The sequence below is a fragment of the Furipterus horrens genome, unplaced genomic scaffold (assembly GCF_987537825.1).
Source record: "Furipterus horrens unplaced genomic scaffold, mFurHor1.1.pri manual_scaffold_17, whole genome shotgun sequence".
Taxonomy (NCBI): Eukaryota; Metazoa; Chordata; class Mammalia; order Chiroptera; family Furipteridae; genus Furipterus; species Furipterus horrens.
In genome coordinates, this window is record NW_028327187.1 from 35142923 (window position 1) to 35155492 (window position 12570).

General features: G+C 36.9%; 1 protein-coding gene across 2 annotated transcripts in view; it reads right to left on the minus strand.

The window, feature by feature from the left end:
• The window catches only part of GRIA3 (glutamate ionotropic receptor AMPA type subunit 3), a 520351-nt gene that overhangs the window by 181598 nt on the left and 326183 nt on the right, over nt 1–12570 (minus strand). For both annotated transcript variants that reach the window (XM_090265357.1, XM_090265359.1), the window contains exon 6: nt 8806–8967. In XM_090265357.1, coding sequence (XP_090121483.1) covers nt 8806–8967 — 162 coding nt within the window. The remainder of the gene's footprint in view (nt 1–8805; nt 8968–12570) is intronic.

A 12570-nucleotide genomic window follows, 5' to 3' on the forward strand; every position in this document is an offset into this window, starting at 1 on the left:
AAGAGACCAACTCCCAGGGCTCGGTTCGGCAGACCTGAGGTTAACCAAAGGCCACCATGCACGTGCACACAAGCACCTTGGTCGGCTCCAAAAGACACCAAAGGGACACTGGCAACCGCGGGTGCACACCGCAGCTGTAACGAACAGGAACCTTTGGCCCGCCTCATTAGACCAGCTGTGGATCCAGAAATAGAAGACAACACAAAAAGGCTAAACTGAGTAAACATTTCCTTTTATATATCTTTAAATTTTTATTTATATTTTAGTTTTTTATTTGTATCTTATTTGATTTTAATTTTTAAAATTTTTAATTTTAATTTTTATTAAAATTTTTTTTCTTAAAAAATCTCTTAAATTTGTTTTATACCATCTCTCCATCTCATCCTTCCACTTTAATTTTGCATTATTTCTTTGATTGTCTAGTTTAGCCTCCCTTTCACACTACATAAATAGAATATAACTACTATATTAATCTAATACTATACAATTCCACTTTCTTACTATACTCTTCATTCTTCCCTCTTTTTCTTATATTTTTATTAACATACAATGTAGATATTACTTATTGTCTTCCATATTCTCGACACTACTTGCTACTATTATTAATCTATCATCCTCTCTCTCAAAAATTATATTTTTCCTATTTAAAAATAAATCTTATCTGTTCTTCTTATAGTACAAAAGCCCTAATCATTCTACATTTATATTAATACTTGCTTATTGGCTGAAGATAGTGGGATAGAGGGCGGGGGATATTTTTGAGGGTGTGGGTTTTCTGCCTGGGCTGTGTTTATGTCTTTAACAGCATCTCCACAAAAGAACTCAAGACAAAGAGAATAGAGTGACTCTCAATCAACTAGCCAGAGAGATGATCCCACCCAAGAGCATCTGAAATATAAACAGACAGCATAAACAAATGACATAAATGGTATCCCAAGAACATCAGGCTCAGAAGATCAAAGAGGCTGCACAACTGAAACCCCCAGATCTCCTATAAAGAATCTCATACCTAAAAGGTGGGAAATTAAAGCAGACAAACCCAAAAAACAAAAGAAAACAAGAAGAATCCACATGGAGAGACGCAGAAACAACCTCTAATGAAAAAAAAGAGGAATCCCCAGAAACAGAGGTAGATAGAATAGACATAGCTCAAATGTCAGATATAGAATTCAAAACAATAATGGTGAAGAAGCTCAATATACTCGACAACCTCAAACAACTACGACAACCTCCAAGGAAGTTACCAGAAGTTCCAAGAAAATTACAGGGAACTTACGGAGAAATACACCAGCATAAAAAAGGACATAGAAACTATTAAATAGAAACAGGAAGAAATGAAGAACACAATGTCTGAACTGAAAAACACAGTAGAATCAGTCAAAAATAGACTAAACGAAGCCGAGGATAGGATCAGTGAGTTAGAGGACAATGTAGAAAAAAATTCCCAGATAATACAACAAAATTTTAAAAAGATTGAAAAAATATGAACAAGATGTAAGGAAATTACAGGATAGCGTGAGGAAAAATAACATCCGAGTCATTGTAATAAAAGAGGGAGAAGAAAAAGAATGAGGAAAAGAGAAGCTGATAGGAGAAATAATGACCGAAAATTTCCCAACCTGATTAGAGAAAAAGTTATGGAAGTTCAAGAAGCACAGAGAGTCCGACTGAAGAAGAACCCAAAAAAACCTACTCGAAGGCACATAATAATTAAAATGGCAACATTAAAAGACAAAGAGAGAATCCTGAAAGCAAGAAGAGAAAAACAGCAAATAACATACATGGGAGCTCTGATAAGGCTATCGACTGAATTCTCAAAAGAAACCCACTAGCCAGAAGGGAATGGTCAAAAATATTTCAAGCAATGAAAAACAAAGGCCTACAACCAAGAATACTCTACCCAGCAAGGCTCTCATTCAAAATAGAAGGTGAAATAAGGAGATTCCCAGACAAGGGAAGATGAAAAAAATATATCTTCACCAAACCAGCATTCCAAGACATGCTAAAGGAAATGTTTTAAGAGAAAGAAGAAAAAAAGAGGAGAGAAACACAGGTACAAAGGGAAATGAATAAATACCTGTCAATAATAATGTTAAATGTAAATGGATTAAATGCTCCAATTAAAAGACATAGGGTAAGGGAATGGATAAGAAAACAGGACCCACATATTTGTTGTCTACAAGAAACACATCTCAAAACAAAAGATTTACATAGACTGAAAGTAAAAGGATATTAAAAATATATTCCAAGTAAATGGACCTGAAAAAAAAGCTGGGGTAGTAGTTCTCATACCAGACAAAACAAATTTCAAAGCAAGGGCAATAAAAAGAGACAAAGAAGGACATTTCATAATACTTAAAGGAACAATCCATCAAGAAGATATAACACTGATAAACATATATGCACCCAACATAGGAGCGCCCAAATACATTAAGAAAAGACTAGAAGACTACAAGAAGGATATTAACAACAACACACTCATAGTAGGGGACTTCAACACTCCATTGTCAACAATAGAGAGATCTTCAAAGGAAAGAAACACCAAGGATATACAGGCATTGAACAACACACTAAACCACATGGACTTAATTGATATATATAGAACTTTTCACCACAAAGAAGCAAAATATACATTCTTTTCAAATGCACATGGGACATTTTCAAAGATAGATCACATGATAGGACACAAAACAAGCCTCAACCAATTCAAGCAAATTGAAATCATATCAAGCATCTTTTCAGACCACAATGCCTTGAAACTAGAAATCAACCTCAGAGAAAAATATCAAAGACACTCAAAATCATTGAGATTGAATAACATGCTATTAAATAATGAATGGGTTAACAATGACATCAAAGAGGAAATCAAGAAATTTCTAGAAACTAATGACAATGAACACACAACAGCCCAAAACCTTGGGACACAGCAAAAGCAGTCCTAAGAGGGTAGTTCATAGCAATACATGCATATCTGAAAAGGATAGAAGAATCTCAAATAAAAAGTCTAACCCTAAAGCTACAAGAACTAGAACAACAATAACAAAGGCTAGGGCAAGAAAAAGAAAGAAATCATCAAGATCAGAGCAGAATTAAATGACATAGAGACTAAACAAACAATTCAAAAGATCAATGAAAGTAGGAGCTTGTTCTTCCAAAAAATAAACAAAATTGAGAAGACTCTAGCCAAGCTCATCAAGAGAAAATGAGAGAAGGCCCAAATAAACAAAATCAGAAATGAAAGAGGAGAAATCACGACTGATATGACAGAAATACAAATGATTGTAAGAAATTACTACAAAGCACCGTATGGCAAGAAGTTTGACAGCCTAGAAGAAATGGACAAATTTCTAAAAACATATAACATTCAAAAACTGAATCAAGAAGAAGTAGAAAATCTCAACAGACCAATAACAAAGAAAGAAATTGAAACAGTAATCAAAAATCTTCCTGCACACAAAAGTCCTGGACCGCATGGCTTCACAGACGAATTTTATAAAACATTTAGGGAAGAACTAACTCTTAGCCTCCTCAAACTATTCCAAAAAATCCAAGAGGAGGGGAAAATTGCAAACTCTTTCTATGAAGCCAGTATTACCCTAATCCCCAAACCAGGTCAAGACACAACAAAGAAAGAAAACTACAGGACAGTATCACTGATGAACATAGATGCTAAAATCCTCAACAAAATGTTGGCAAACAGGATCCAGCAATACATCAAAGGGACCATACACCACGATCAAGTGGGACTCATCCCAGGGATGCAAGGATGGTTTAATATTCGCAAATCAATAAGTATAATACATCACCGAAATTGAATGAAAGACAAAAATCACATGATCATATCAATAGATACAGAAAAAGCATTTGATAATGTACAACACCCATTTAAGATGAAAACACTCAGCAAAGTGGGAATAGAGAGAGCATACCTAAACATAATTAAGGTTATATATGAGAAGCCTGAAACCAACATCATACTCAATGGACAAAAACTGAAAGCATTCTCCCTGAAATCAGGAACTAGACAGGGCTGTCCACTCTCTCCACTCCTATTCAACATAGTGTTGGAAGTCCTAGCCACAGCAATCAGAAAAGAAAAAGAAATAAAAGGCATCCAAATAGGGAAATAGGAAGTAAAACTATCATTATATGCAGATGACATGATAGTTTACCTATAAAACCCTATAAACTCCACTAAAAGACTTCTCAATATAATAAGTGAATTTGGCAAAATAGCAGGGTACAAAATAAATATACAGAAATCTAAGGCATTTCTGTACACCAACAATAAAATATCAGAGACAGAGACAAAAAAGAAAATACCATTTACTATAGCAACAAGAAAAATAAAGTACCTAGGAGTAAACTTAACGAAAGAGCTAAAAGACCTGTACACTGAAAATTATGCAACATTGAAGAAAGAAATTAAGGAAGATACAAATAAATGGAGGCAAATACCATGTTCTTGGATGGGAAGAATCAACATCATCAAAATGGCCATACTACCCAAAGCGATTTATATATTCAATACAATGCCTATTAAAATACCAATGACATGTTTCACTGACCTAGAACAAATACTCCAAAAATTCATATGGAACCAAAAAAGACCCCAAATAGCAAAAGCAATCTTGAAGCAGAAGAACACAGCAGGAGGAATCACGATACCAGACATCAAACAATACTACAAAGCCACTGTGATCAAAGCAGTCTGGTACTGGCATAAGAACAGACACATAGACCAGTGGAACATAATAGAAATCCCAGAAATAAACCCAGGCCTCTATGGTCAACTAATATTTGATAAAGGAGGAAGGAACATAAAATGGAGTGAGAAGAGCCTCTTTAACAAATGGTGCTGGGAGAACTGGACAGGGACGTGCAAAAAAAATGAAACTAGACCACCAACTTACACCACACACGAGAATAAACTCAAGATGGATCAAAGACTCAAATGTAAACCGTGATACCATGAAAGTCCTAGAGGAAAACATAGGCAGGAAAATTTCAGATATCTCACGTAACAATATTTTCACGGATATATCTCCTAAGGCAAGAGAAATAAAGGAAAAAGTAAACAAATGGGGCTACATCAAACTAAAGAGTTTCTGCTCTGCAAAAGAAAACATCAGCAAGATGAAAAGGAAACCACCCATATGGGAAAACATATTTGCCAATGATATCGCAGACAGGGGACTGATCTCCTAAATATATAGAGAGCTTATATGTCTCAACATGAAGAACACAAAGAAATCAATTACAAAATGGGCAAAGGACCTGAACAAACACTTCTCTGAAGAGGATGTACAGAAGGTCCATAGACACATGAAAAAATGCTCAACATCATTAGCCATCAGGGAGATGCAAATAAAAACCCCAATGAGATACCATTTTACACCAGTCAGAATGGCCATCATCAACAAATCAACAAACAACAAGTGCTGGCAAGGATGTGGAGAAACGGGAACCCTACTTCACTGTTGGTGGGAATGCAGACTGGTGCAGCCACTATGGAAAACAGTGTGGAATTATCTCAAAAAACTAAAAATGCAACTGTCTTTTGATCAAGCGATTCCACTGCTAGGATTATACCAAAAAAAATCCTAAAACCCTAATTCAAAATAACTTAGGTACCCCTATGTTCATAGCAGCCCTGTTTACAATAGCTAAGTTCAGGAAACAGTAAGTGCCCATTTGTAGATGAGTGGATAAAAAAACTGTGGTACATTTACACAATGGAATACTATGTAGCAGAGAGAACGAAGGAACTCCTGCCATTTGTGACAACATGGATGGAACTAGAGAGAATTATGCTTAGTGAAATAAGCCAGGCAAAGAAAGAAAAATATCATATGATATCACCTAACACAGGAAACTAAAGAACAATACAAACAAACGAACTAAATAGGACAAAGAACAGAATAGCAGTCAATAAGGGCGAGGGGAGAGGAAGAGAAGGGGGATAAGTAAGGGAAGGGTTTAGTCACAGAACGTGTATAAATGACTATGGACATGGACAACGGGGAGGGATATGATTGTGGGAGAGGGGGATGGGCTGGGTGGGTGGGAGCAATGGGGGAAAAATGGGACTACAGTAATTGAAAAACCAAAAAATAAAAGATAAAAACAAAAAAACAAAAAACTGTGGTACACTTATACAATGGAATACTATGCAATAGAAGGAAAGAAGGAACTCCAGTACTTGCGACAACATGGATGGAACTGTAGAGTATTATGCTTAGTGACATAAGCCAGGCAATGAAAAATAAATACCATATGATATCACCTAATACAGGATGCTAATGAGCAATACAAATGAGCAAAATAGAATCAGAGGCAAGCAAATAAGGAGCAGACTGATAGTGACCAGGGCGGAGGGGTTGTGGAGAAGGGGGAAAAACGGTAAAAGATCTAGTCAAGGAACTAGCATGAATGACCGATGGAATGGACAACGAGGTGAGGATTGACTATGAGAGAAGGTGGGCGGGGTGACAGGGGAGCAATAGGGAAAAAGTGGGACCACTATAATAGAAAAATAAATAAAATTAAAAAATTATTATCTGAAAAAAGCATATCTGAACCTCCATATTTATTGCAAAAATATTTATGATAGCCAAGACATGGAAACAACCTGTGTTCATCATTGGATGAATGAATAAGGAAGAATGTGGTACATACATACAAGGAAATATTAGTGCATCATAAAAAAGAAAAAAATCCTGCCATTGGTAACAACATGGGTGGACTTTGGGGACCTATGCTAAGGGAAATAAGTCAGAGAAAGACCAATACTGTGTGATCTCGCTTATATGTCAATTTTAAAAAATTTTGAACGCATAAAAATAGGGAACAAATTGGTGGTTGCCAGAGGTGGGGGTGGGGAGTGGACGGTGGAAATTAGTGAAAGCGGTTAAAGGGTACAAACTTCCTGTTATAAGATAAATAAGTAATTCAGAGCAGGGTGAGTATACTTTGTTGTATTTTTGAAAGTTGCTAAGAGAGTAATCTTAAAATTTCCCATCATAAGAAAAATAATTGTAACTATGGTGGTGATGGATGTTAACTAAACTTAAGCTTGTTGATAATCATTTCATACTATACACATATATCAAGTCATTATGTTGTATCCCTAAAACTAATCTATGTCAATTATATCTCAACAAAAAAATAATTGATTGATTGTGGGAGCGGGGAATGGGATGGGCAGAGGATGGCAAAGGGTGAAATTAGGACAGCTGTAATAGAGTAACAATAAAAAATGATTAAAAGAAGATTTGACTACAAAAGATTCATCATAGGGATTGTGACCATATTTAGTGAAACATATGAGGACACCTGATCTGACCATGGGACAGAATGTTTTAAAACTAGATTGTCTTAGGAAAATCTAGGATGTATACCATAATCATTATCATATAGAATATCACTTAATTAGTGAGTGGCTTAAATGAATAAAATATCATATTTAAATCTAACTTTTGTAGATCATATCAACTACATAAAGTAAGGTCCTACTTGTATTATGTTTTGATATGACCCCTTTGGGGTAGACCTGCCTAGGTGATACAGAATGTGTCTCTTCCCTGGTCTGTGTTCCCATTGTTCTCCCTAATTCTGTTATTGCTATGAAAGAGGTGAGGATTGGTATCTTGAAATCATGAGAAAGGAAATATCACCCCCACCCTTCCCTTTTTTAGGGGAGGGTCTCAACTATACTTTGACCCCTTGTCTTGATCACAGGAATCCCACAGCCATGATACATATATCGGCGTCGTCGGCAGCCGTCCGTCTCGAGAGACGATGGTGTAGCTTCTTAAGAGTCTATCTGCATCGCCGAGAATGGCTGTGCAGTCCGACTCGGGAGTGACACGGTATCTGTCTCCTCCCATGTTGAATCGACATCTTACGATGACGCTGGAGTGTCCTCTCCAGTGGAGCTGAAGCTACAGAGCCTGGGCAGGGTGATATGGAGGGTCTGCTGTTGCCCATGCAGCAGACCCCCCCTCTCTTCGCAGCTGAAGGGTCCAAGGGAAAGACGGAGTCAATACAGCTTGGCTTCAGGTGCGCCGCAGGAGTTGCCGGTGTTGACTACAACGTCAAACCGCCTTAGGGACTCCGGCTCCGGATTTTCTGTCAGGGTTTACTCCCTTAGCCTTTCCCCTGAAAAGGTATGCCGCAAGGCAGCGGAGGGGCCATAGTGGGACACATATGAAAAATGTGCACTTTAAGCATGACCTTCTACTTTTAATATTCTTATCTTCATTTCATGAAAATGAGCAACTTAGATAATTAATTATTTTTAAAGATACTTTTTTTGTAGGCAGGAAAACATTTCTATCCAATATATGCATAGGCAATATACACTCTGTATTATAGCCTAATTTACTTGGGTGTGCTGAAATTCATGAAATGTATTAACACAAAACAATCACATAAATAATGTAAAGTCTCATTTTCTGTTTGACTATCAGTCTTTCTTAGCTATTCCCACTGTCCCCACCTATTGTCCAACTCAGGTTCTTATAATATTGTAAATTGTTGTGAGCATATTACAAATGAAATTCATTACAAAATTAAGTTAACATTCCTCAACACTGGGTTTTAAAAAGACCTCCTTCTCAACAGCTTTTTTTGTTTGGGAGTTTAATTTTCAAATGCAGCAGGATGACCTGCAGTTATGTTTTAACACCCTTAAAACACTTGAGGGAAAACCACTGGATGACAGGATGGCCTTAAATGTATAAAGATCATACTGAGATGCTTTGAAAAGCTTGCCTAAGGTGTCTATGTGCCATGGAAAGTTACCTTTAGTGGTGCATTCTTGGCTTCAGGGAATTCCCTTTCATCCAGTCTCACCCATCGCTGTATAAACTGCTGAACCATAGGGTTTTCATTGTTGACAATCTGGAATCCTGTAATGTTGGCTCCCCCATGCATGACTTTTTCTAGCACAATATCGGTAAAACCCTAGAAACAGATACAAAGAGGATCATGATTGTAGGAGGTTGTGAGTTTTTACTTACAGTATCTGTTGATTAGAGTGCAAAGGGGAAAATGAAAGTTCTCTCACTAGGATCACTTTTTAACAATTAAGAAAACACTGGACACGATGCTGTGGCAATTGTATCTCAATAAAAATGACAAAAAAAAAAAAAAACCATACAGAAAACCCTGTATATGAACTAATTCTTAGAGCACCATGTCTCTGAAACTACAAGTGTAATATAGAAAATATACATTCTTCCATTTTACTGCCTGCATCTTTATTTAGTGTAGCTGTGGCAAGGACAAACACAGGTGACAAACTCAAGCAAATGTTTTGACTTGTTTCATTTACCTGTATGTTTAGCGTTTCTTCGTTGAGTACAAATACAATGCTTCATGTAACTGGACAATGTTAAAAAAGCTTGACCTTAACTAGAAGAATAAAAAACTTCTACAGCTTAACATGCCAAATACAACAGATTGCTTCAGATTCTAATGATTAGAACTTTCCACATTTGTGACTTACAGAAATGCCAAAGAGAGAAACTGATAGTTTAATTGTATGTGATGTACAAACCCCATGGTATGTTTCATATGTGTTCATAAATGTGTCTTGACATCTACTTCATAGCATCCACCATTTTCTTATTTTGCTCTGGCTACAGACTGATGTCTCTGTCACCTCAGCATCCTAATGGAATCTCTTCAGGTTCACACCAAGCCATCTCCACCTGGGCACCACCAGTTCTACTGGGCATTCTTATCTTCTTGGACCTTTCTCCCAGTAATTGAACTATTTTTGCTGGATACCTATCTCTTGCTAGTTGCTGCTGGTGCACTTGAGTCCTCAATGGGCTGAAGCCAACATTTATATTCATAAAGAAATGGAGAGAATTCTTTCTCCTTTCTTCAGATTCTCCTCCCCAACATTTTAGCATAGGATTTTCAAATATACAGAAAAGTTGAAAGAATCGTACAGTGAATACCCATATAGTTATGACTCATATTCTACAATTAGTATTTTTCTATTTATTTATCAATCTATTTCATTTTTTGGATGCATTTCAAAGTAAGTTGCAGACATTAGTTTAGTTCGCACTAAAAGACTACCGCATGCAGGTCATTAACTAGAATTCAATGTCTGTTTCTAATTCCCTCCCTCTCTCCTTCCCTCCCTCCCTCCTTCCCTTCCTCCCTCCCTCCCTCTCTCCTTCCCTCCCTCCCTCCTTCCCTTCCTCCCTCCCTCCCTCCCTCCTTCTTTACCTCCCTCCCTTCTTCCCTTCCTTTTCTTCCTTTCCTTCTTTCTTTTATTTCCAGGTAAAATTTACATTCAACACACAAATCTTTTTTCTTTTTCTTTATTTTTAGTTACAGTTGATATACAATATTTTATTAGTTTCAGATGTAAAACAGTGATTCAACATTTATATAACCTACAAAGTGTTCCCCGATAAGTCTAGTACCCACTTAGCACCATACACTATTATTACAATATTACCGACTATATTCTCTATGTTATACTTTACATCTCCATGACTGGTGACATCAACATTAAAAAGAGTTGATATGTAGATACGTAGATACATAGTAGTAACGTAATATAAGTTTTGTAACTGCTAATTTGTACTTCTTAATCCCTTTCCCTTTTCTTACCCAACCCTTAAACCCTCATCCTTAGACAACCGTCAACTTGTTTTCTGTATCTATGACTTTGTTTCTGCTTTCTTTGTTTATCTTGATTTTTAAAAATTCTGCATATAAGTTGACAGCCTTGGTTCTCATGCCATCCTCCCTCTCCCCACCCACCTGCAGCTGTCTGGGAGTTTCCCATGACAGTGGGGTATATCAACCGAAGCTCCATTTGGCCTTGATGAGCCCTAGACTCACAGCTGCGAGATAATGACTGAATTCAAAAGTTTCTTTTTTCTTCCCCCTATAAAACAGCCCCTCCTTCCCTAGGACCCTAGAGTCGGGCCATTCATGGCATGGCTTCCTCCCCGCTTGCTAATTTTTTCAAATAAACTTATTTCTGTCTGCTCGCTGCCTCCTCACGGTTCTCTGAGTGACACCGTTCTTACATAAGTGAAATCATATGGTATTTGTCTTTCTCTGCCTGACTTATTTCACTTATCATAATACCCTTTAGGTCCATCCATGCTGTCACAAATGGCAAGATTTCACTCTTTCTTATGACTAATATTCCATTGCATATATATATCACAACTTCTTTATCAAATTTTCTTTTGATGGACACTTAGGTTGCTTCTAGATTTTTGCTATTGTAAATAACAATGCAATGAACATAGGAGTGCATATATTTGTTTGAATTAGTGTTTCGGGTTTCTTCAGATATAGTCCCAGAAGTGGAATCACTGGGTCATAAAGCAGTTCCATCTTAAAAATTTTTTTCTTTTAGTTTAAAAAAAAGTATTTGTTTGTTTATTTATTTATTTATTTTTAGAGAGAGGGGAAAGGAGAAAGAGAGAGAAAGAAACATCACTGTGTGGTTGCCTCTCACTCATGCCCCCAACTGGGCACCTGATGTGCAACCTAGTAATGTGCCCTGACTGGGAATCGAACCAGTGAAACCTGGTTCGCAGGCCGACACTCAATCCACTGAGCCACAGCAGCCAGGGCTCCATCTTAAAATTTTTGAGGTAATTCCATACTGCTTTCCATAGTGGCCACCTCAGTCTGCATTTCCATCAACACTGTACTAGGGTTTCCTTTTCTTCACATCCTTGCCAACACTTACTGTTTGCTTATATATTAATGACAGCCATTCTGACAGGTGTGAGGTGATATTTTATTGCGGGAAGTGCAACAACAATGAGATATCACTTCCCCCATCTTAAATGTACCATTTAATGAATTTTGATAAATGCATGCACCCATATTGATCAAAATTCCTATTAGTTCTCTAAAGTTTTTCTTTTTTGTCTTATAAGTTTTTACTGAAGTATAATAATCATATAGAAAAGTATACCTACCTTTAAGCATATAACCTGATGAATTTTCACAAACTGAACACACAAATGTGTGCTTCTCCAGTCATCATTCCTAGCCCTACTTTTAATTTTACATTTCTTTAACATGGGCAACCAAATCAGTCTTAGAAAACATTTTTAGTAAACCAACTTTTTCAGTTATTACTCACAGTCCTCTCCTTCTTTCTTTTATAAGGAGAGGAGAGAGAGAGACAGAGACAGAGACAGAGAGAGAGAGAGAGAGAGACACAGACAGAGAGAATGTGTCCTGACAGAGAATTGAACCTATAACCTTTTAGTATATGGGACAATGTTCCAACCAACTGAGCTACCCGGTCAGGGCATAAAGTATTTTTAATATTAACATTAACTTGTTAGAATGAGTGTTCTCCCAAAGGCTTCTTTCATGAAAGAAACTATGGCTCAGTGTTTTCTCCCACTTCTCTCTGCACTGTAATCAGTAGAGAGGCTTGCATGTGTATAAAACCTAACTGAGGCTCCAGCAGGGGCTTAAGCCTAACTATTTACCCAACTCTTCACTCCTGTGATCTAAACATATATACAAATAAAGAGATCAGGACAAAGCTTTAACAAATAG